Genomic DNA, 25,476 nt, shown 5'->3' with positions numbered 1-25,476 from the left:
CAGCACTGGGGGGGGATGAGTCAGGAGGATCATTGCAAATTTGAGGTGAGCTTGGGCTACATTAGTTCGAGGCCAGCCTGAAATAATAGCGAGACCTTGTCTCAAAAAACTAAAAAACAAACAAACAAAAAAAAAAACCCTAAAAACAAGCAACCCCAATAAAATGAAAAGGGAAAGCCTCTCAAAGGTGACAGTGAAACAAAGATCTGAAGGACACAGGGGGAAGCCATAGGATCCCTAGGGGAAAATATCAGGGGGGAATAAATTGCAAAATAGTCAGAGGGAATAAACAGCAAAAATCCTTTGGGAGGAACACATTTGAATATCAGGAAAGAATATACACAAAGGGCATAGTACAGTCAGCGATGCTGTAGTTTTGGGTCCTTTTTAGGTCTTACAGCTAAACCACCAGAAATGTGAGCAAGCATGGAAGCTGCCAGATGAAAGTGGGGTTAACTGCAGTCTGCTCCTGGCTCAGCGCCGCTTTGGAGACAGGACTGCCTCAGGTACTGTAATAACTGGGATTTCTTTTTTACTACAGGCCACAGAGATGCTGGTTCATAATGCCCAGAACCTCATGCAGTCTGTGAAGGAAACTGTGCGAGAGGCAGAAGCTGCTTCAATCAAAATCCGAACAGATGCTGGATTTACACTGCGCTGGGTCAGAAAGACTCCCTGGTACCAGTAGGCACCTAGCGTACCTCCTGCTGGTGCAGAAACCCCTATTGAAGAGAAAGAGAGCAATCTGAGTTCCAGGAGCCACCCAGAATTGTTGGGATCTGAAAGCTACTTCTTGGCTTCATGAATTAGGAAGGAATGGGGGCCTCTTCAAAACGTTTATATTCTTTTGTCGTGGACACTTTGAAATGTATCTCCATATAAATCCTGTATTCTCAAACAGTTATACTCATGCACACTCTATCCCAGTAGGAGGACTGGGTCTCTAGCCAAGGACTTCACATAAGCTCAGAATCCAAGCGTGAACACTAGCGAGACTCCTTGCTGTGCCCCTGTCCCCTAGGGGACACTGCTCTCTGCTTCCCTTTCACCGGCCCCCACACTCCTCTTCAGGCTCCCAAGACCCAGGGCCCAAGCAAGTCAGTTAAGAAGAAAATCACTGTGCCTCTACAAACTGTTTTGGGCTTTCATGTTGCTGCTGACCCTGCCTGCCTTCCCTGGGCTGTTGTGCTACCTGACCCTTTGCAGAAGCAAGCTTTGCTGCTGCAGAAAAAGGTCGCCTTTAGGGAAGCCCCATCCTATTTCTTCCCCTTCCCAATTTAATCCTCGTTTCCAGCAGTACAAAACCAGATTTCACTGTCAGGAAGAATTCACAGAATCACATGATTCTATCTTTATGACGACACTGAGCAGTGTCTGCTAGGGCACCTTCCTGTCCTGTGTCCTGCCTCCTGCCTCAGCCTGCTAAGGTAACCGTCCCACAAACACTGTGTCCTGGTGCTGTCTCCACCAGAGGGGCAGAGTAGCCCCGGTGTGGCCCTGCCTGCCCTCCCAGGAGGCCATGCCCAAGCAGTCCATGCTTTGTCACTGTCTGCAGAGATCTGTGTGGAGGCCTTATCATTCATTCTTAGCTCTTAATTGTTCTTTCTGAGCTGAAATGCTGCATTTAATTTTTAACCAAATCATGTCTCCTGGCTTTTGTAGTCTTCTCCTACACCTTTCCTAAACAAGATTTTAAAGATACATAGGTGCGTGTTCACCTGTAAGTTTTTGTTTTGAGATGGGGTCTCATCTGTTCCCCAGACTGGTCTTGACCTCCTAGCTCAAATGATATCATTGTACCTCAGCTTCCCAAGGAGCTAGGACTACAGGTCTGCACCACTGTGCCTGGCTTCATCTGCAATTGTGAGAGATCCTTTTCATCTCATCATTTTGAAATTGAGTCCTAAGAACTAGTGCTTTCCACCTAAGAGTATTTAATGGAAAGGTTGCACTGTCTGAAGGATACTTTCTATTTATGGGAGAGTGGTATTTGCAGATGAAATTTGGGTGCTGCTGGGGATAAATGGATGGGGAATACTCCTCTCTGTAATTCCTGTCGACTTTCAACCAAGTAGGCTCCTTGTATCCTCTCCTAAACATAATTGAGACAGTAATAAATATTTAACTATCACTACAGAAAGTTAAGCACGGTGAGAGAAGGCAACTTTTTCTATTTTTGCACTTATCACTGTTTAAGCATTCCCCAATTTATAAAACTACATTTCTTCATAAACCCAGAACTAGATAAGGAAAGGAGTAAGACCCCCTTGTCTGAATGTCCTTCCTCCTCACCTCCATTGTGTGTTAGATTCCTACATCAAATGTATAAAACCCGACTTAAGTTGGTCCTGTACACTCAGGCTTCTTGTACTTCCTTTTAACTGATGAAAGATTATTTTTAAGGCCCCCTCCTTAGTATATTTGTATAGCTGCTTACCTGCTATAAATGCAATATGAATGCCTTTAAAGTATGAATCTATGCCAAAGATCAATTTTTGTTTTACTAAAGATTACTTAGAGGAAATAGAATCATTTTTACTTTCCAAGTTCTTCCAGTGTTTTGAGACACTGGTTTACACTTTATGCCAGATGTACTTTTCTCTAATATCAATGTTCAAGACACAGTGAAGCAAAAATTAAAGTAAAAATTTAAAAAAACCCTGAATAATTCAAGATTTTGCCACTAAAAACATTTATAAGCTAGGATTTGTTATATGCAAATATTTTCTGCCTCTTTTGTTGTTTTAAAAAATAAAATGCATTTGTTTAAATAATTTTCTAAATGATGAGTATATTATTTCAGAAACAAACTCATATATCAGGGTTTTTGAAGAAGTAGAAATCAGCAGTATGTAAAGTATGTTTACCTAACAAGAATCTGTGTGATAAAGGACAACTTTGGGGATTATACACTAGAAGGAGTGGAAGTGGCAAAGTGTGACAGCAGAGAAAGCAGCCAGATGACATGTGGATCAAAGTCTTTTATCAGAAGATTCTATTAGTGGTGACTATCACTGTCCCCTAAAAAGCTGAAGTTGTTAAATACACAGGATTAGAACACGTCCGTTTTTTGTTTTTTGTTTTGTTTAATATTGCAAAACCTAGTAGAGAATAATAGGCTGTCTGGGATCCACCAAGACTTGAGGCAGATAGCTAGCTTCTGGGGACCATACTCTTGCTTGAGGGAGCTCTAAAATAGGAGCAAGACAGATCTGGATGGAGTAGTCTTGGATACAGCTAGGACTTCAACTATCTTTGTCTGACCTTCAAGATCTGAAAGAATTAAATATCATTAAAGGGTGGTAGATCATGTTGCTGACTGCATTTATCGCTGACTGCTTTAACCTAGAAAAGTTTCCAACAATGGAATGGAAGCAGATTCCAGCTTGCCTGGATTCAAGAGAAATGTTCAAGGTTGCTGAATTAGCTGAGCAATCTCTAACACTGCCTCAGTTTTGTTACTTCTGTATGTTTACTGGTGCTGCCTTCCTCCTGCATTATAGTTGTTATTTTGACAAATCAGTTGCCTTGAAGGACAGTATTCTAAGCATTCTTCTGTAGCACCATTAGAAGAAAACATATCACATTAATGCCTTTTGAATAAAATGGGGATTTCTTCACAGGGAAAATAAAGCATCTACTTTATTTATTCTTAGAATATATTCCCTTAAGAATTTAGAACAAAAGACTATTCTGGGATTAGCTGGAACTCAGTGCTTGAAAAATACTTTAATACTTCTGAGTATACACAGAGGTATCCTGGTAGTGGTTAAGGAAGGTAGCTTTCATCACTTAATCTCTTATTCTGTGGCCAGATGGATGATGCTTAAAAGTATAAATGGAGGTAAATGCATGACATGTAGGAGAGAAGCACTTGGAAGTGCTTTGCAACAACATTCACACCTTGTGTGACAATACAGAAAACACTGATCTTGTTTGGCTTTCTCTGATATTAATAAAGCCTTGCCCACATGAGAAATGTTCCCATCAACAGTTAAGCTAAAAAAAAAGTCAACTGTTGCTTTCATCTTTTTTATTGACAGTATAGTCAAAGCCAGAGAGAGGTTTATTAGATTCTATCAAATTAATAAATATAATAATTTAATTGTCAAAGGAAACAGCCTACGGATTTTTTAGCAGAAATTGCTAGAATGGCTCTTGACATAGATTCTACTTGGATATAAGAAAAGGTAGCACAGGAAGAAAATTGGAGAGTGCAGTTACAGATGGCTGAGATTAGAGATTATACAGAAAGAAAAGCAATTTTTTTGGAGACGGTCTCACGATGTAATTTAGGCTGGCCTTGAACTCACTATGTGGCATAGGCTGGCCTTGAACTTGCAGTTCGAACCTCCTACCTCAACCTCCCAAGTGATGGGATTACAGGCGTTTGCTATCATGCCCAACTGAAAAGCAAATGTTTTGAGGCAAGAACTCTAATGACTAAGATACTAAAAATAGGACATGCAATTGAACTGGATAACCAATCTCAGCTAAAGGGAATAAATATTTGGCAACATTTTAACTTTACCAATTTGAGGTTACTGTAGAAATCAATAAATTGCAAAAGTAGCCTTCTGTTTTGTTTGTTCTTATAAGACAGGATGGCCTCAAATTTGGCAATCTTCCTGACTCAGCCTCCTAAGTCTTGGGCTTATACTCATGTACCACTAAGCCAGGCAAAGTAACTGCTTTTACCAGATGAAAAGCTGATTGAATAGTCAAGGCAAACAAAGGTAAAAATGCTACCCCAAAATGGATGCACTCACCACTAGTAACTGGGATGACCATAAGAGGAACCTTTAGTATGGTAAGGAGAAAAAAAGTCATAAGCTGAGAAGAATAAGAGAAGAAAGAATGGATCCACAATTAGAAGAAAACAGCTTAGGAACAAGAAGAAATAGGAACCATAAGCACCTAAATTGTAACCTTCAGCCTTCCCCCATTTCTTTAGGCCTAATGAGGCAACATATCTGGGTAAGGACTACCAAGCCAATGAACTGAGTGAAGTGATTCTATTACAGTTTGACTTTATAACCATGATCAATATGGTATCATAAATGTTACTGTGAATTCTGTTTCTGCCTCAACCTAATGTTTTTCTGTGTACCTTGTCAGTATGGTGGAGACATCTAAGTACTGCAATTACAGTTTTGACAAGTTTCAGAAAGAAATCTATTGTGCATAAAGCTTTGATATGCACACACACAATATGAAACAGTGCCTCCAAAAGAAAAGAGATGCAGGCAAATTCAATCTTTAAGAACAATAACAAAAAAGAAAAGTTTTAAAAAGGAAGGACTGATGATAGGCATATACAATTTCCTCCCTTTTTCTGAACCAGGGCACGAGGCATTTAGGCTAACTGGTGATGCTGGATAAAGCATAAAACATGAAGATGGCGAAGGTTTCTCTTACTACTTTAATTTTCTTAAAAGCACAAGACTTGTGCTTGCAATAACTTCCTAAAAGCAGAAGCTGTGTTCCCTTTTATTACCTTTATAAAGCATTTGCCTCTTTGATACAAATGATTTTTACTGCGCTAACAGCTGAACTGGTGGCATGAACTTGAGATGGTATTTACTGCAGCAAATTACTTGTAAATCAAAATCTAGCTTTTACATAAAAATCTTATTTATAAAAAATACAATACCAAGAACAGAATGGAGCATGGAGCAGCAGTGCTCCCTGACAGGACCGTATGGAAATGACTTTTGCTACAATGTTTGCTTAATGGCACAAGTGAAAAGCTGAATAAGGCAAACACTCGAAGAGGCAGTTTTCTGTAAACTTCTTGGGGTGGGGGGTATTTCCTGTTTGGACAGATACTGTTTGGGATGGCTAAGATCAGAATGTATGACATCTGGCTGCACCTGACACATCACAGATTAAGACTGTTCCCACTGGATGAGTCCAGTTCACTTGCTTTAGGAGAGAGGTACCATTGTAGCCTTCTGCCTTTACAGTGTGCAGCATCCAGCTGGTACCTCCCCTTTGAAAGAAATCACCTCTAAAATCTTCCTAAGTGAAAAGATACAAAATAAGCTAAGTCATTAGAAAAGTTTCCTTAGCTTAAAGTTCCTTAATCCTACATCGATTACTAAGCAACCTCTGTTAGTGATGTGTAGCTAGACACCAATGCTTTAAGGAGAATATGTATTCCCACCCACTTGGTACCTAATAATAATAAACTGTAATGACACTTGGAAAACAAACTAATCTTGAGGAATTCTGGCCTCTTCTCATGTCCTCACTTGGAACTTTCCAGCTTTTGTGACATATTTGACTCCTTTAAATGGCTTGTATTTCTCCCCATACATGTCCAAACGGTTTACTTTCAAGCCTATGTCAAAAAAGAATGAAACAAATTATTATCCCAATGGTAATACAACTATCTGTTGTAAATCTGACACTAGCCCAGCGTCCCTTCTGCCATTCCTGAATTATTACACTGTTGGGTGTGATTTTACTTAAGATACCCATGTGGGCAGAACATGTTTGTTAAGGCTAATTCTACTTTCAGTGAACAGGAAAAACTTCTTTTTGGTGTTTAAACGAGGGCGAAGAGGAAGGGATGCTGTGTGAAATAAGGTTCCCTCAAAGTCCCCTGGCCCCATGGAACTGTATAAAAGGTGAACTGGATCTGCTGCTCTTTCTTGAGCAGAAATGGCTGTTACTCTTTTTCTAATAATTGAGCCTAGCAAAACTCATTTACCCTTACACACAAGCCAAACTTATCCTTACCTGAAATAGCAAGCTGCTGGATCTTGAACTGTATGTTGAGGCTTGGATTCTCTTCTGGTTTGGGTGCTCCAGACTGTAAATTTACCAGTCCTTTAAGACTTGGGAGCTTTTGTGGAGTAATTTTCCCCACATCCCATGTTAGTACCTTTAAGAAACATGAAATTAAAACCAATCTGAACCATCTGTTAAAGACAAATGTTCAAAGGTAGGGTTCAAAGACGATAGGCTTCCATACAAAATGAAGCAGTGTCTTGCAAATGAGATCTGGTATCTGTGAGGATTTTACCATTAATTAGCCCCATGACTCTAAATATAGCACTAAGCTTAGCCACATTCATGTTATCTCATAAGCCTGTGAAGCAGATTTTGTCTTCCATTTACACATGAGGAGATTAAGGCTAGAGATCACGTGACTTGCTCAAGGTCACACAGCTAGTTAAAGGAAAGGTTAGGATTTGAATCTAAGGCTGTATGACTGCAAATTGAAAATACTCTTTCCATTATCCTACCTTTACGACTTCTCTGTACGCCTATTTTCAGCAAAATGGGAATATGGTTCCATACCCAACACACCTCATTGAGCTCCATCTACAGACAGCTCTCTTTACTTTTTGATACAGTCTCACTGAATTGCTAAGTTGACCAGGCCGTGCTAGATTTTGCAATACTTCTGTCTTAGCCTCTGAGAATGCCATGATAAGAAGTGTATGCCACTGTACTTGGCTTTTTTTTTTTTGGTCTCACTGTGTAGTCCAGGCTGGCCACGAACTTACTGCTTGGCTCCCAAGTCCTGGCATTACAGGTGTGTTCCAGCAAGCTTTTGTGTTGGTATTTTAAAACTTTTAGCTATGGAATCCTTTGTTCAAAAGGAAATTTTTTTTTGTGTGGATGCTCAATAGATGAGGAAAGTGAAGCTATTATAACTGATGCTAGTATAGAGGTCCCATGGATCTGAAACTCCCCCTGCTCAGTATTTTTGGTATGGGGGATTGAACTCAGGACCCTCCACTTATAAGGCAGGTGGTAGCACCACTGAGTTAAATCCCTGGCCCTTCCCCTGCTCAGTCTTATGTGGTCTCTGAATCCTTAGGAACCAGGTTAGATGATCTTTAGCATTCTATGGCTTTAAAAATATGCGTTTTTATTTATGAGGATGCTCAATGACTCTGCTGTTGAAAACAATCATATTTTCTATTCAGGCAAGAAGCTGAGAGAAAATCATCTTTTAGAGTTCTATGAAAACTCTGCCAGAGACATGTGGAAGCAGCTTTCCTAGCTAATATCCCCTGCGGAAGAATATGAAATAATGCTTTTTAAAGTTAAAAATAAAGAAGTCTTGCCGGGTGTGGTGGCGCACACCTGTAATCCCAGCACTCGGGAGGCTGAAGCAGGAGGATCACTGTGAGTTCGAGATCAGCCTGGGCTACACAGTGAGTTCCAGGTCAGTCTCAGCTACATAGTGAGACCCTGTCTCAAAGAACAAAACAAAAAAACCCCCAGACAAACAAAAAAACCAAGTCTTAAAGATTAATGTCTACAGGAAAACAACAATCAACACACTATCCTATTATATTCACATAATATTTTTTTCTCTTTAAAAAGATTTTACTTCTGTTTTCATTAGTGCAATAAGCCTCTAGATGATCAATGGATGAGTACTGCGCACTGTGCAAGAGGACAGAATGTGTCTCTCTTGTTTATCTACTTAGTAGTAGATACAGAATTCTTTCCAAAGCTGGTGGTGAAAGGACAGTGTACTCTCTAGTAGGGTTGATTGGAACTTTACTTTTAAACAGGACACCAAATCCTACCCCTAACCCCAGTCACAAAACAGAAACACCTGCTCACTCTTGATTTGAAGTGGCTGTACCTTGGTGACTGGATCAAATGTATAGCTGCCTTGTGTTGGTGTCAGGTTCATATTCAGCACAACTTTTGGCATGTGAACTGTCACTGTAATTCCTTCAATAGTTTTTCCCATATTCTGCTTTGGTCCAATTGTTATATCAAATCTTCCACAAGAACTGTTCTCCTTAAAGCTGATATTGTGTTTCACATACACTGGTATTGCCACTAGACTAAAAAGACAGAAAGACAAAAAAGCACACAGACACACAATTAATTGCTGTAGGACAGCTCCAGAGGTGGCCTCAAAAGCTCAGCCCAGTTTATCTGACCCTGGCTCCAACTCCACAGCAGGGCGTTTTGGTCTTAGAACTGCAGACTCAGCATCTGCACCTGGTAGAATGTTAGGGGTACAGCACAAGGTTCTGTAACAATATGCTAGGGACTATATGAATCCTTAGCAGCAAGGATACAAACCTTTAAGATTAATTGTGGTATAAACGACTGGGGAAAATGGCTTTAGTTTAAAAAATGAATAAGATCTCACTGAAAACTAATTTTAAAACTATATATACTAAAATAGTTCCTATGAAGCCAGGTATGGTGACACATGCCTATAATCCCAGCACTTGGGAGACGAGGCAGGAGGATCAGTGTGAGTTTGAGGCCAGCCGGGACTAAATTGTGAATTCAAGGCCAGCCTGGATAACATAGTGAGACCCTGCCTTAAAAAAACAAAAAGTGTAAGAGCCAAGAAATTTCTTTTGATTTTTTAATACTGGACAATGAATCTAGCGTCTTCACACTGAGCTACATCCCCAGCACCTTTTGTTATTTTGAGACAGGGTCTCATTAATTGTCCAGGTGGGCCCGAGCTTGTGATCCTCCTGCAGTAGACTCCCAGAGTGCCTGGATTATAGGTGTGTGCTATGCCTGTAGCTGCATCTTGTTTTATTATGCTACCCAAATATTTTTTTTTTTTTTTTTTTTTTTTTTTTTGTTGGTTGTGTTTGGTAAGCACATGCTGCGCAAGTACATGCTAGGCAAGTACTCTACCACTGTACTTTCCGATACTTTCAAGGGACAAATTAGCTACGACCTACAATGCAATGTTATTCTTTTAAAACTCAATGCAGAGGACCGTGAAGGAGTGGATGAGAGTATCCTGGGGTAATTCTGTCTCATTTTGTTAGGCACAAAGTCGGCATCATGGTAAAATTATGGTGCTAATGCAGTTTTACCCAGGTTATAATGCTTGTTCCAGGTGACAGATTGCATTATCATCTAATTTACTTCTCATAGATTCAAGCTACACTGATTATTCAGGCACATATTTTTTCCATATCTCACTTGGTCTTCTGAGCCACAGTTAAACTAAGCAACGATGAACTCAAGTACCAAACTGTCAGAATGCAAAAGAGCAAGGTGAATTCTATTCAGCACATTGATAAGTGATGACAGGTTCTAGCAGATGTTTCAACATACTTTTGTGAGCTGACTCGGTATGAAATGAGTCGGAAATTTCCATCTGGAGGAATAAATGACAAAACTCTTTCAGATTCCCAACGCTTGAACCGGATACAGGGGTGGAAGCTGACATCATCCAGAAGCCTTGGGTTCTGCCAGCAAAACAGAAGACAGCTATTTTTCAGAGTAGAATGAGTATGACCATATTACTCAGATATGAGAAATTAATACAGTCCTTAGAGCAAAAGCAGTCAGCTGTGTAAGAGTTCATTATAGTTTCAGTATGCTTTACAGTTTTGTGAATATTTTATATACATCATTTTATTTGAAATTTCATAACTATGAAGGAGAAAAGCCAAATAGTAGCATTTCCATTCCACAGGTGACAAAACAGGTTTAAAGAACCTAAAGTCAGGAGAAACTGGCGACAAGAGACAGCACCAGAACTCTTTTAATTATTCTTAGTAGTGTGGCATGCTGAGTCTACAACAACACAAAAGTCTAATACCTTTGCAGTAAAAATGACACTGGAGATTTGGAAAAGCCAGCCAACGAGTCAATTATAAGCTCTTCTAGCAAAATTAAAAGACCCCTCTTTAGCCTTTCCAAAAAGTTTATGTTAAACACATTAACTATCATCTTGTAAAGGGATGCTAAGAATATTTCTGCAATCTAAGATACAAACTTACCTTATTATCAGTTTTTTTTTTTGTTTGATTGGTTTTTTTGGTACTGTTCAATTCTCAGGACCTTGTGCTTGTGACACAGACAGTGTCACTGAGCTAAATCCCCAGCCCTCATTTTTTTAATTCATTAATTTTATTGGTACATTTTAGGTATACAATATGATGACACCGACCATTGGGAATTTGTACCTTTACAGGATATATCCTGCTTTATTTTCCCCATCCCCCTGCCCTCCCTTCAACCCCTCCATCCCTCCCTATTTATAAAGACTTTGTTTCCATTTTTTATTTTTCTCATATTTATTCTTTTCCCTTCTTTCTTTTCTGTACTCCCACTTCCCCTTTTGCCCATCAACTGGAGACTGGATGAAGAAAATGTGTGTGTTTTTTAAAATATAAAACGGACTACTACTCAGCCATAATGAAAGAGAAACTAGAAACATTTATAGCTAAATGGATGCACATTGAGGCCATACTCAAGTGAAATAAACAGGACATACGTGTATAAATACTGAATAGATTCTCTGGTATGAGAAACTGAAAGTGTAAGTCAGGATCAAAATGTAGAATAGATAATATGAAATAGGAAGAAAAGCTCAGTATCGTTTTTATCCTTTAGTATGTCATACATATTCAGCACTTAAGAGATGATACAAAAGGAGAATAAAACTTACCATGAAAGAAAGAGAGAGATCAGGCATTCCAGATAGCTTAATACAAGCATCAATGACCCCCTGAATTTCTGCAAAGACTGTAGATCCTGAAAAAAGAAAGAAAAGGGGTGACATCTTCAGTGGAATCTAGGTCTCTGCATCTGCACTAATGGAAATAATTTTAGACTTAACCGAAGGTTTGCAACTCCATGAACAGGTTAGTGAACAGAGGTTCTATTATATCCGTTTAGATAGCTTTCTCACTGAGTGCTAATGCCTGTACCTAAGTGGCTGAAATGAGCATGTGTGTGTGCACTTGTTTTTGGTAGTGGAAATTGAACCAAGGTCTTTTGCACTGAGCTGCACCTTTAGTCCTTTTTATTTTATTTTTTTTGGTACTGGGGATTGAACTTGGGTCCTTATGCTTGCAAGGCAGGCGACGGAACCCCTGAGCTAAATCCCCGGCCCAACCCTTTTTATTTTGAGACAGGATCTCAAAATAAAACTGGGTTTGAGGGCTGGGGATTTAGCTCAGTGGCACCATACCTGTCTTGAAGGTGCAAGGTGCTGAGCTTGATCCCTGGTACCCAAACAAAACAAAAACCCTCAAAAGCCTGGGATTGAACTTGAAATCTTTGACTCTGCCTTTAGCTAGAATATGCTATTTTTAAGGAAAATCAAACCTATAGGATCAACCTTGTAAGACTACTAGGTGTGAGTTTAATGTATTTATAATAGAATTTTAAAATGCAGCTTTCTTATGAAATGGATTAAACTATTTGTTAATTCTTAAATAGAAGCCATGATCTATCATTCCATGAGATTATAATTGATTTATTCATTTGTTTTAATTTTGGTTCTTGATACAGGATCTTGCTATATAGCTCAGACTGGCCTTAAACTCACTATGTAGCCCAGGCTGGCCTTGAACTTGGGGCAATCCTCCTGCCTCAGTCTCCCAATTGATGGGATTACAGGTGTGTGTCACTATGACCAGCTAGAAGGTTATAATTAAACAAATTTGTTTTTGTAATGGTGCTAAGGATCAAACTCAGGGTATCAAGCATGCAAGACAAGGAACCTGCCACTGAGCCACATGCCCAGCTCAAAACCTATAGTATTTGCAGTGGATCTTTCTGTTTCAAATTTTTTGAATGTTGTAAAAGAAAGGATACTCACTATTGTTCACAGCAAGTCACCATCACATTATCAATTAGTTGCATGAACAAGTCACTGAATCCTTGTGAGCCTGTTTCCTTCTCTACAAAATATGAGGTTTACAGTACTATGGATTGAACCCAGGGCCTTTCATGTACTAGGCAGATGCCCTACCACTGAGTTACAATCCCAATTCCTTAGGGTTGTAATACAGTATTATGATTTTGTCTGCTTAAAAGATAATCAGGAAGGAGTCTTCACTAAAAGTACTGTACATAGGGCCGGGGATTTAGCTCAGTGGTTCCGCCACATGCCTCATAAAAGCAAGGACCCGAGTTCAATTCCCGGTACCAGATAGATAAATAAAAAAATAAATGTAAGTACTGTACATAAATTAGTATCAAAGGTAAGTTATATAGTTGCCATGCAATGTTAGAATACATAAAACAGTAAGAGGGAGAGGTATAGAGGGAAATGAATGGCTTAAAGACATCACGAGTCCTAATTAACAAATGTCTTGCAGATCTCAGTTGTGGTTACAATAATTATATTTAACCCCCAAGCAAAATGAACAGATTTATAAACCCATTAGAAGATGAATGCCTTTCTGTAAAAATCACACTGCCAAGGGATTTCAATTTTCTATTCAGCTTGTATCTGCTTAATTGTTTTTTCCCCATAAGACTACATGCACACAATTACCTGATTTATCTATAATTGCATCTATTTCTTCAACGACATCAAAATAGGCTTCATTGTTTGTATACTTTACTCCTGCCCGGCGCCATGGGATATTGGACAGCTGCCCAGTGGGGAGTGTGTCCCCTACATTACTACTGCCTAGAAATTGGAAAAGGAGAAAGCAAAGCTGATGTGTAAAACACTCATCAAAAATGCTGTTGTCAAAAGAGAATCACTCAGATGTTTCTTCATTGTTTGGAGTTGTATTTATTAAAGTTGTGGACAGAATTGTCAGAGACATATTCGTATCAATATGATCAGTTTTCTAGAAGACAGAAACAGGCCATGTGGTCTTCTGTGTTTCTGTCAAACCAGGATACATGCATTTTACTTATCTTTTGATTCCTGCCTGTTAGCAGTAACCTAAACTAATTCCAACGGCTCAACTGCAGGATCTCATCCTGCTGCCACTAATGCTTAAAAAAAAAAATCTTGTTGTTTGAAAACCTTTATGCCGAAAAAGTCTCCTCTAACACAGATGATATATAGGATCTTTGGCTAGCGCTCACACATGCTCACGCGCTCTCTCCCTCCCTCCCTCTCCCTCTCTCCCTCTCTCTCTCTCTCTCTCTCTCTCTCTCATCTCTCCCTCCCTCTCCCCCTCTTCCCCTCCCTCTCCCTCTGTCTCCCCCACATCTCTCTCTGTACCAGGGATGGAATGCAGATCCTTCATATTGACTTACATCCCTAGCCCTTTTTATTTTGAGAAAGAGTATACTCTAAGTTGCTCAGGTGGGATGCGCACTTGTGATTCTCCTGCCTTGGCCTCCCAAAGTTCTAGGATTACAGACTTATACTACCATGCTTGGCTTAAATTATCTTTTTTTTTTTTTTTTTTTTTTTTTTTGGTACCAGGAATCAAACTCAGGACCTTGTTACTTGTGAGGCAGGTTCGGCGCCACTGAGCTAAATCCCCAGCCCTTAAATTATCTTTCAAGTAGACTCATATACTGTTTTCTTTAGGATAAATTGGCATAAATTTTCTTTTTGCAGTACTAGAAATCAAACCCAAGCCCCCTGCACTGAGCTATATCCCCAGCCCTTTTTTGACACAGGGTCTTCCTTCTTGTTAAAGTCACTAAATTGTCTAGGCTGGGCTCAAAATTGTGCTTTTAGAGACAAACTTATAAACAAAATAATAACCAAAAGTTCTTTATCATTTAAGACCTGGCCTCTTTCAATGAAAAGAAATATGTGTTCATTCTAATGTTACCAGTCACTTTAACTTGGGACAAACTGAACCACCTTAATAATCTGTCATGTAATAGGCAAAAATAAGCTGTTTCTAAAGCTTTGTTTGGTTCGTAGCATAAAGTATGCTTTCATCTTACCTGTAATAGAGTTGACAACAGAACGTAGAATTGTTGGGGGTTTAATCAATTCTTTTAAAATGTTAGATTCAGTAGCCAGTGGAAATCCATTGTCCAACATTTCTTCTAAGAGCTCATATACTATGACCACATTGTCCTTAATTGCAGCCTCCGAACACTCACCAAAGTAGTCCTAACACAATATTAATAACAGTGTACAACATAGGCCATGAAGAAGGGTTTGTAATATACTTTTCATTCTGAAGAACAAAATTACAGTAGCAAAACTCATTCCTTAATATGTTAGAAATATATAAAACAGGAGGGAAAAAAAATTCTTGTATAGTCCTAACACTATTCTTCAATATTTTCTTTTTTGCTTATTTTTTGAGAAAGGGTCTCACCATGTAGTTCAGGCTGGCCTTAAACTTGCTATGTAACCCAGGCTGGCCTCAAACTTGCAGCAATCCTTCTGCCTCAGCCTAAGTGCTAGGATTGTAGGCATGTGCCACCATACCTGGCTATTTTAAAAAATATTTTTAGATTGAGAAGCCGGAGATCTAGCTCAGTGGTGCTGCTACCTACCTCGCAAGTGCAAGGTCCTGAGTTTGATCCCCGGCACCAAAAAAAAAAAAAAAAAGAAAGAAAGAAAGAAACAAAACAAACAAACAAAACCCCACTATTTTTAGACTGAACTGAATTCCCACTACATATTATGCCAGAAAGTAATGAAATATTAAACTGGAAGGTAAGCTATAAACTTCACTTGCTTTGATTAACCTATCCCAAAACACACATGGGTAAGTTTTAACCACTAGTTTACCCCAGTGTCACTTGGGCAGTGTGTTTGTTCGTGTACTGACTATCCAAGCATCACTGGGATAGGTGCCATTTCAACCAGTTGATTCTTATACATTGAAAAAAATTATCATTTTTATATTTCCTATTATCTTATAAAAATTAATTTAAAAAATGCAATTTTTGGTCATCTTATATTTAAATAACTGTACTCGTAAGTGACTAAATTACATATATGGTATATTCAGTAAGACAAAAGAAAAAATTAAATATAAACATAGAAGAGCTCAAATAAAAAAAAAGAATCTTAGGACCTTAAGAGAATAGTATATGGAGGTCACTATTATTTCTTGATGATGCAGTTTGTAAGACATTAAAAAGAAAAATGAACAAAGTGGCCTTGTGTGCCACTGTGTATACTATACGAAAAAGGTTTATGAACTTAGGCTTATTTAGAAAGGGAGAGAGAAATGTATTAACAGCTGGTTCAGAAAATAATCATGTGTCTCCCTCCAACTACCTTGAGTGAGTTACAAAAGTCTGATGGACGACCAACCTGAAAAGTGTCAGCAACTCGGTGTAGGAATTCAATTACAAAGAGAGGTGGCACTTCCGTCTGTATGACAGACACAAAGAAGAGCTTATCCCGGTAGATACTGATGAGGTAGTGGTGAGGCGTTGAAATGACAGGTGGTACATTTTCAACATCAGCGGCTTTCTCCTGAGCTTCAAAGAAATAATCACAGACAGACTGGCTCACAACACTTTTCCAGTGCTTCTCTAGAAATATGTCACCAGAACAGTTTATGAGAAATAGACTGTGAATCATTTTCTGTGAAGAAAAAAAAAAGGTTTACATTTACTATACATCAAAAAGTATCCTTATATTATACTGACACAAAACCCAGGCAAAGGCAATACAAGTAATTACAGATCAATATCACTCAATAATATAGATGATGGGGCTGGTGATTCAGCTGAATGGTTCTGCCACCTGCCTCGCAAGGTCCTGAGTTCAAACCCTGGTACCAAAAAATAAAAAAAATAAATAAAACAACAACAACAACAAAAAACCCCAAGAATATAGATGTAAAAATCCTTGACAAAATACTAGCAAAACAAATCCGGCAACATATAAAGGTTTATTCCAAAAATACAAAGTTGTTTTAACACAGGAAACTCAATCAATGTAATACATAACTTTATTAATAAAAGACTAAAAATAAATGATCATTTAAAAAGTTTCAGAAAAAGCATTTCACAAAACCAAACATTCTTTTATGGGGGGAAAAAAAGGCTCAGGCTAACAAAACCTCCTCAAACCGATAAAGAACATCTATGACAATCTCACAGTTTACATCATTTATTTATTTATTTGTTTTTTGAGACAGGGTCTCACTGTATAGTTCAGGATGGCCTTGAACCCAGTACATAGCCCAGACTGGCCTTGAAATCAGGGTGATCCTTCTGCCTCAGCTCCTCAGTGCTGGGATTACAGAAGAGTGCCACCATGCCCACTAACATAAATTTTAATGGAGAAAGCCAAAACTTTTCTTTCTAAAAACAAAAACAAATAAGGGAGCTGGGAATGGTAGCACACTTGTAATCCCAGCACTCTGGGAGGCTGAGGCAGGAAGGTTGTAAATTTAAGCCCAGCCTAGGCAATTTAGACCTGTGTCAAAATAAAAAATGGACTGGTGATAATAGCTAAGTGTGAAGCCCTTGGTTCAATCCCCAGTCTGCATTAAAAACAAACAAAACAAGACAAAACATAACAAAACCTCTACTTTCATCATTCTTATTCACCATGGTACTGGAGGTCCTTGCCAGGACAGTTAAGTAACAAAATGAAACATTAGAGTCCACTGGAAAAGACAAGATACAATCTTGCATATAGACAATCCTAAGGAATCTACAAACAAAATACTCTACTAGGGCTAGTAAATGAGTTTAGCAAAATTATAGGATACAAGATTAATATAAAAAGGACAATTGTATTTCTAAACACCTGTACTAGTTTCAAAATGCAATTAAGAGAACAATTTGATTTACAAGAGCATCAAAATGATTTAAATACTTAGGAATTAAATTTAAAGAGTTGTAGATTGAAAGTTAAAAAATCTTTGAAAGAAATTTAAAATATCAAAAAAAAAAAGAAAAGATATCTGAAGATTTAATATTAAAATGGCAGTACTCCCCCAAGTTGACTTAATAGAGTCATTAAAATCCTTGATGACTTTTTTGGGTGGAAATCAGCAATGTAATACTAAAATTCAAATGGAAATGAAAGAGACCAAGAACAGTTAAAACAAATGAAAAACAATGTTGAAGGATTCATAATAAAATTTCAAAACTTACTGCAAAATTACCATGTCGTACTGGAACAAGGATTTATAGATAAATAGAACAGAAATGAGAGTTCCAAAATTACCCCTTATATTTAGAGTCAAGTGATTTTCCACTGGGGGTCAGGAGAATTCACTTGGAGAGAGAATAGGCTTTTCAAGAGATAGTGCTGAGATAAGTAGATTTCTACATCCAAAAGGAAGTAATTTCTACTTCATAATCTATACAAAAAATAAAGCAAACTATATGAAAGACCTAAATATAAGGGCTAAACCTATAAAACTTAGGAAAAAAAATGATCTTTATTACCTGTGTTAGACAATGTTTTATAAAAACATGACTCCAAAAGCACAAGCAAGAAAAAGCAAAAAAATAAGTGTGACACATGCTTGTAATCCCAACATTCTGGGACGCTGAGGCAAGCGGATCCCAAATTGAACTCAGTTTATCTCAAAATAAATTTTTTTTCTTTATTGGTACATTTTAGGTATACAGTACAGTTACATTCATCATTGGGATCTTGCTTTTTGTGTTTTTTTTTTTTGGTTTTTTGAGACAGGGTCTCACTATGTAGTTGAGACTGATCTGGATGGAACTCACTACGTAGCCCAGGCTGGTCTCGAACTCACAGCTATTCTCCTGCCTCAGCCTCCCGAGTGCTGGGATTACAGGTGTGTGCCACCACGCCTGGCTCTTGTTTTGTTTTTTTGAAACATAATCTTACTATGTAGTTGAGACTGACCTGGAACTCACTATATAGCCCAGGCTGGTCTCGAACTCACAGTGATCCACCTGCCTCAGCCTCCCGAGTGCTGGGATTATAGATGTGAGCCAGCACACCCGGCCATCATTGGGATCTTGTACCTTTACACGATGTATCTTGGTTCTTCTTTTTTCCCCATTCCCCTGGCCTCCCTTCCCTATTTACAAAGACTTTGTTTCCATTTTTTTCCTTTTCTCTTTTTTATTTTCCATTCTTACCTTTCCCCTACCCTTCCCACTTCCCCGAGTGCTGGGATTATAGATGTGAGCCAGCACACCCGGCCATCATTGGGATCTTGTACCTTTACACGATGTATCTTGGTTCTTCTTTTTTCCCCATTCCCCTGGCCTCCCTTCCCTATTTACAAAGACTTTGTTTCCATTTTTTTCCTTTTCTCTTTTTTATTTTCCATTCTTACCTTTCCCCTACCCTTCCCACTTCCCCACAAAAAACAAAATTTAAAAAAGGGGTAGGGGGCCAGGGATTTAGCTCAGCAGTTTGGTGGTCTGCCTTGCAAACGCAAGGACCCGAGTTCAATCCCCAGAAAGAAGGAAGGAAAGAAAGGAAGAAAGAAGGAAAGAAAGGAAGAAAGAAAGGAAGAAGGAAAGAAAGAAGGAAAGAAAGGAAGAAAAAGAAATAAAGAAAGAACCCGAGTTACTTCATCAAAATTAAAACTTTTGTTTGGGAGGCTGAGGCAGGAGGATCGCTGTGCGTTTGAGACCAGCCTGGGATACATAGTGAGCTCCATGTCAGTCTCAACTACATAGTGAGACACTGTCTCAACCGCCCCCCCATTAAAACTTTTGTGTTTCAAAGGAAATTATCAAGAATGTGAAAAGACAGCCCAAAGAATATGAAAAAGTATTTGAAACTGTATGTCGTTGCCTCCCCTCCCTAGTGGGGATTGAACTCAGGATCTTGTGCTTTTGAGGAAGGCACGGGCGCAACTAAATTTCCAGCCCTGAAACCTTATGCCTTATGAGAGACTACTACCCAAAATATATAAACAACTCCCACCATTCCATATTAGAGATAACCCTATTCAAAACTGAGCAACTGATGTGCATCTGCTAAGATATTTTTCCAAAGAATATATGCATACAACAGGCTAAAAAGATTCTCAAAAAGTCACTGGGAAAATATAAATAAAAAATCTAAATGAGGCAGGGCATGGTGGCACAAGCCTGTAATTCTAGCATCCAGGGGGCTGACACAAGTGGATCACTGCAAGCTGGAGGCCAGCCTGGGCTACATAGTGAGTTCAACACTAGCCTGAACTACATAGAGAGACTATGTCTCAAAAAAAAAAGAAGTCTAAATAATATTCCATACCCACAAGGTTAGTTATAATAAAGGTAGACATTAACAAATGTTGATGAAATGGAGAGAAGCTAGAATGCTCAGACACTGTTAAACTTGTACATGAATGTTCCTAGTAGCATTATTCATAACAGCAAAAAAGGTGAAATGATGAAAATGCGCATCAACTAGTGAATGGAAACAAACTACAGACTATCCACACAATGGAATAGTATTTAGCCATAAGAAAGAACCAAGCACTTACAGAGGCTACCATACCTATAACCTGTGAAAGCATCTAAACACAAAAGTCCTATCTTATATGAACTTTCCAGAACAGGTAAATCTATAGAGACAGAAGGTAGATTAGTGGCTACCAGGTGCAGCAGTGGGGAAGAAATGGGGAGTTACTGGCAATGCATCTGGCATTTCTTTTTGAGGCGATAAAAACGTCCTAGAATTAGAGATGATGGCTGCATAACTTTGTGACTATGCTAAAAACAACTAAACTGTATACTTTAAAATTATGAATTAAAGGTATGTTAATTATATCTCAATTTTAAAAAGTATTCTTAATATCTTGTGGCACAAATCCATTCCCACATAGAAAAACAGAAATGTGTACTACTGTGCAGCAAAAATATGTATAAAAATATAACTATAATAGTGAAAATTGGCAATAACTCAAATATTAATTGTATAATGAAAAAACTACAGCATAAAATGAAATATTATACAGCTATTAAAATAAACATTGCTACATGAAACAAATGCAGAAGAATATTACAAACATGGTGCTGAAGAAACAAAAGCAAATGCAAGAGTACACTATAACTCCATTTATATGATGTCCTAGGTCAGGTAAAATCAATCTATGAGATTAAAAACATCACGTTCTTTTTATTTTATTTTTTTTGGTAACTGGGGATTGACCTCAGGTTCTTACGCTTGTGAGGAAGGCGGCAGAACCACTGAGCTAAATCCCCAGCCTTCACATGGCTTCTTTTATGACTAGTAAGATCCTGTCTCAAAATAAAAAAATAAAAAACAAGAGGATGGGAAGTAGTTCCATGTGAACGCCCTGGGTTCAATCCACAGTACTACAAAGAAAAACACAAGAGGATAGTAATAAAAGAACATGGTCTTCTAAAGTATTGGTAACTTAGTCCTCATCTCTATGATGTTTACAAGCTGTGTCCATTTTGTGGTAATTCATTGGGCTTTTTAATAATTCATTGTGGTAATTCATTGGGCTTTTCTAAGAGTTAGTTATGTTTCAAATAAAAAGTTGATTATCTAGGTGATATGGGGACTAGTGAAAAAATGTTTAACTGCCTTAATTTGTTTCATCTTTATATAGGCAGGTGTTTGGTTTAGTGGTCCAAAGTAAGAGCACTGTATGATAAAAGCAGGCAAAGGAGAAGGAATTTAAAAACCAATGAATACAGTTTCTATGAGAAGATAAATTCCAAATAGGAAGAATTTCCAAAGTTGATCCATTCAATTCTTTTAAGATAGTAGCAAAGACATCAACTTGACAATTATTCCCTGAGGAAATTATTTATTTTATGAAAGTAGATGTCAATTAAAAATATCTGGTGATTGTTTCCCCTTCTCATGTGTTAAATGTTCAGTAGTTACCAAGTAATACTAAAATATGTTTTAATAACCACTGTATTAATAAACTGTGAGTGCTATTAGGGTTCTTGTTTATTAGAAACAAAAAATGTTTTTCTGCTTAAGCCATCTCTATAAGCCAAACCATCAACAATAAATAGCAATAAATCTGACACTTCAGACTTGGGACCTGCCTAAGTTTTCTACTTCATCTAGTCAGATGCGACGCTTAGTAGGTGTGTGTGTGTGTGTGTGTGTGTGTGTGTGTGTGTGTAATCTTACATTTCTATTTGAGTATTACTATAGTAAGTGACATTGGAATATATAGGATTGCTATAAGAACCTGTTAACTTTATAACTTCATCTGATAAAATTTTCACTTTCTTAATGAAATAGGACTATCCAGTGATAAAAGATCTGTAACTGAATTTTTATTATTACCCCTTTTTCTTGCAATACAATGTGCATCTGAAATATAAAACATGGACCAGGCTTTGAGCTCTTCAGGTGAGTGAGCTAATGGAATATGGTATCTTTTGCAACTAATGTACTAAAGTTTTTTCTTTTTCTTTTTTTGGCCTCTTGAGGTAAGGTCTTGCTATGTGGTCCAGGCTGTCCCTGAACACCCAGTGATTCTACTGCCTCTGCCTCCTAAGTGGTGGGGTTACAAGTGTGTGCTGCCATCGCTGGCTGAAGTTTTAACTAATTTAAATCTAATATGTAACTACATATTAGTGGTTAGCACTAATTCACTGGGCAATGAATGTGCTGTTTCAGCTTATATTTGTTTTTCTGGTACTGATGATTGAATCCAGGGTCCTCACACTCAACTACATTCTGTCTTTTTAAATTTTGAGACAGGGTCTTGCTAAATTGCTAAATTGCCCAGGCTAGGACTAGAACTTGTGATCCTCCTACCTAAGTCATCCAGAATGCTGGGATTACAGTCGTGTGCCACTACAGCAGGTGGAGAGCTGCTTATTTTTGAAAGTGACTTTGTAGTTTCCTTATTTTAGGGCCAGATCTCTATTCATCCTTTTAAACTGGTGAAAAACTCCCTCCAGGAAAGTTTCCATCAATGTTGTTTTTATTGGCAACCGTTCAGATTTCAGAAGAATACAGTAAGTTAAACCAGCCCACTGGATTTATTGTTGTTATCTTTAGTGCTTAGATCAAAGTATAACACTCGCAGCTCTGGTGCTTAGCTTTAAAACCTATCTTAACTCTCTATAATAGGAAAAAGTTTATTTTGTTTATCTGTATGATGACCAGTCCCCTAAGATATAATGAAATAGTATCACACAAAACAGTGTAAACTGCCTTGTTTCTTTAGCTTTTTATCACGCTTTCAAAAGCTGTATTTTTTTCATTATTTTAATAAACTTTCTGAGAAAGCCATGCACTGCTACTCCTACCTTTTTTTTTTTTGGTTGTTCCTAGCACCTTCTGAGTCACAAAGAATTGTGTTAAAGACAGTCTCACTAGTGCTTTGACTGTAGCTTAAGTACTTTGTGAATCCTCTATTAAATATTGTGCACTCATCCTGATGTTTTATAAGTAATGCAGTTACAATACTCAAAATATCCTTGGAAAATGTGTCTAAACAGAAAATGTGTTCCTTTTTTTGAGACTGGGTATTACTACGCTGCTCACATTGGTTTTGAACTTCTGGGGGCTCAAGCCATCCTTCTGCCTCAGCCTCCAAGAAGTAAGGACTAAAGGGCACAGAATGGGGGTATATGAGAGCTAATCAACAAATGCAATGTATTTAAATTTTTAAAAAGTCTGTTATAGTAATAGATACATTGCCATTAATGCTCAAAATACTCCCCCTTGCTTTAAACACTCTTATGCCGTCACTCTCGCCACTTTCTGAAGCAGTTTTGGAAGTCTTCTTTTCATGTCTTTATCAAGTGTGATAAAATACAGTGAATGTTGCTACAAAGTGCCATCCATCATTAAGGCAGACATTAAATTGTGTCTTCATCCCCACCTTATTCACTGGATCTGGCACCAAGTGACTTCTGGCTCCTTCCCAAAATAAAAACGACCACAAAAGGTCAATGTCTGGAATCAATTCAGGACACCGAGGCTGCCATGATAGAGGAACTAAAGACCCTCAGGAAAGAGAACTTGAAGGACTGCTTCAGAAAGTGGCAAGAACTTGAAAAATAGATAAGTGTGTAAAAAGTGAGGGAGTTATTAATGGCAATGCCTTTTACTGCAACAGATTTAAAAATTTTTAAACATTCACCATATTTTTCATCAGGAAATGAGAAAGGAATCTAGTTTCTAATTCTCAACCAGAAACCCGACCATTCACTCATTCAACAAATAGTTCTGAATATGTTTTATATACCGGGCACTCGAGGATACAACAATGAATGCAATAGAATTCCTATACTCATAGTACTTAACAGTTCAGGAGAAAAGACAGACAATGCAGTAAAATGTAATTCCTATTATGACAAAACATACAGTGTGTTATAGAACCTGTAAGATTTGGAGGTGAGAAAGAACACAAGACAGAGAAATCTAGTATAAATTTAGCAATTTTAGAAGGTGGAGGAATGTGATGAGAGTAAATCAGGAGGTAAGCCGAAATTGCTTTATTGGGCACTGCTAACATTTAATAGAGTTTGGATTTTGTTTTCAATACATTATAAAGTCTTTTCTTCCTCCCTCTGTACTGGGCATGTAACTCATGAAGTACTGAGTTACATACTAGTCCTTTTTATCTTGAGATAGGATCTTGCCCATTTTGGCCTCAAACACATAAATCTGCCTCAGTCTCCTATATAGCTGGGGTTGCAGGTCTGCTAAAGTCATTTAGGGGGAAGGATGCAATCCAATTTACATTTTTAGAAAGATTATCTTCAGTTCCTCTGGCTTACCTGGCCGATTTTATTTTTTAAAATCTATCTCCACCTAAACCACCGTTTCAAATTCGATAAATCGAGAAAACTTCCAGTTCCCGTGACAGCTCCTAATTTTAAAGTGGCAACACCTTTTCAACCATGCATGCTGGAAGCTTCAGCTCCAGACAAATCCATCACAATCCTCCACAAATCTCATCGCTTTTCCATACTCACTGACTGCCATCTCTTCAGTTCAGATCTCCGTCACCTTTCTTCTGCACAACTGTAACACCCTCCTCACTGTATTCCCCAGCCCAGGCTCAGACAAGAACCATCCTCTAACGGGACGTCAGCTCAGACCCATCAGGGGCTTTGTCCTCCAAGGCGGAAGCTCTAAGGGCTGAGAATTAAGTCATCAGTACTCCTGCTCACTGAGGGCGACAAGACCTCTTTCCTGCGCCGAAGCACAAAGAGGGACTTCAGAGAGCTTGACCTCCTGGAGCAAGGATTTCAGAACCCTGGGGGCAGGTGCACGGCTCCCTTCCGGCCCATTCTGCAAGAAAGCCCGGAAGGCCGGGCTAAGGAGGAGGCGCAGCCCCGGCCCACAACATCAGAACCGCTCCAGAGCCCAGGATGGAGTCCGGAGTGCCAGCTATCAGCCTACTCCCCAGTTTTTGAGCTGTCCTCAGTCCGTAGATTCCCCGCCCCTCACACTCACCCCGACAGCTGGGCGAGTCAGGGATTCGGCGCCGGGTCCTCTCTAGACCGAAGCTGAGGCAGAGGCGAAGGCCGTGAGGACCCCGCGCTTGGAGTGCCCAATAGGTTGCCTGACTAACAGCCGCGAAGATACCGGCACGGTCAGCGGTGTTAGAAAGGTTAGCTAAGCCGAAAGACGTTAAATGAGAGGAAAGCTTCTTCCGAGGTGGAGGATTTAAATCGTCTTGATCACTTTAGGATCTAGAAGAATGGGGAGTTTCGCATGACGTAGCTTCAGGCACTCCTCAGCAGCCTAACTCCGTCTGGGGTCCCTAACAGTAGGGTAAGAAGGCTCACGGAAGGGCGGGGCATAAACGGCGAGGGGGTGGAACCTCAGGTTGTGGACCCGAGTCACGGATAGGGCGGAGCCGGGAGGGGCGCGGCCTAGGGGAAAGGAGGTGGGGAGGGTGAGAGGGGCGGGCCCAGCGAGCGGAG

At 38.9% G+C, this 25,476-nt stretch overlaps 2 protein-coding genes across 5 annotated transcripts in view; one reads left to right on the top strand and one right to left on the bottom strand.

Moving 5' to 3' along the window:
• Vcl (vinculin) overlaps nucleotides 1-957 on the top strand; it is a 107,111-nt gene extending 106,154 nt beyond the window's left edge. The window contains exon 22 of the mRNA XM_033766330.1: nucleotides 542-957. Coding sequence (XP_033622221.1) covers nucleotides 542-688 — 147 coding nt within the window. The 3' untranslated portion in view covers nucleotides 689-957. The remainder of the gene's footprint in view (nucleotides 1-541) is intronic.
• Ap3m1 (adaptor related protein complex 3 subunit mu 1) overlaps nucleotides 1-25,476 on the bottom strand; it is a 40,083-nt gene that overhangs the window by 13,727 nt on the left and 880 nt on the right. The window contains exons 1-9 of one of the 4 annotated variants that reach the window (XM_033766512.1): nucleotides 25,004-25,318; nucleotides 15,959-16,234; nucleotides 14,626-14,797; nucleotides 13,256-13,393; nucleotides 11,417-11,502; nucleotides 10,075-10,208; nucleotides 8,615-8,822; nucleotides 6,745-6,889; nucleotides 6,178-6,343 (exon numbers count right to left, since the gene is read on the bottom strand). In XM_033766512.1, the coding sequence (XP_033622403.1) occupies nucleotides 6,243-6,343; nucleotides 6,745-6,889; nucleotides 8,615-8,822; nucleotides 10,075-10,208; nucleotides 11,417-11,502; nucleotides 13,256-13,393; nucleotides 14,626-14,797; nucleotides 15,959-16,231 (1,257 nt within the window). In that variant the 5' untranslated portion in view covers nucleotides 16,232-16,234; nucleotides 25,004-25,318 and the 3' untranslated portion in view covers nucleotides 6,178-6,242. The other 3 variants (XM_033766513.1, XM_010607272.3, XM_033766514.1) reach the window with 3 other exon arrangements.

This window comes from Fukomys damarensis, unplaced genomic scaffold, assembly GCF_012274545.1.
Source record: "Fukomys damarensis isolate Sample0158 unplaced genomic scaffold, DMR_v1.0_HiC HiC_scaffold_20, whole genome shotgun sequence".
In the NCBI taxonomy this organism is placed as follows: Eukaryota; Metazoa; Chordata; class Mammalia; order Rodentia; family Bathyergidae; genus Fukomys; species Fukomys damarensis.
This window is presented reverse-complemented; position numbering and strand designations above follow the sequence as displayed.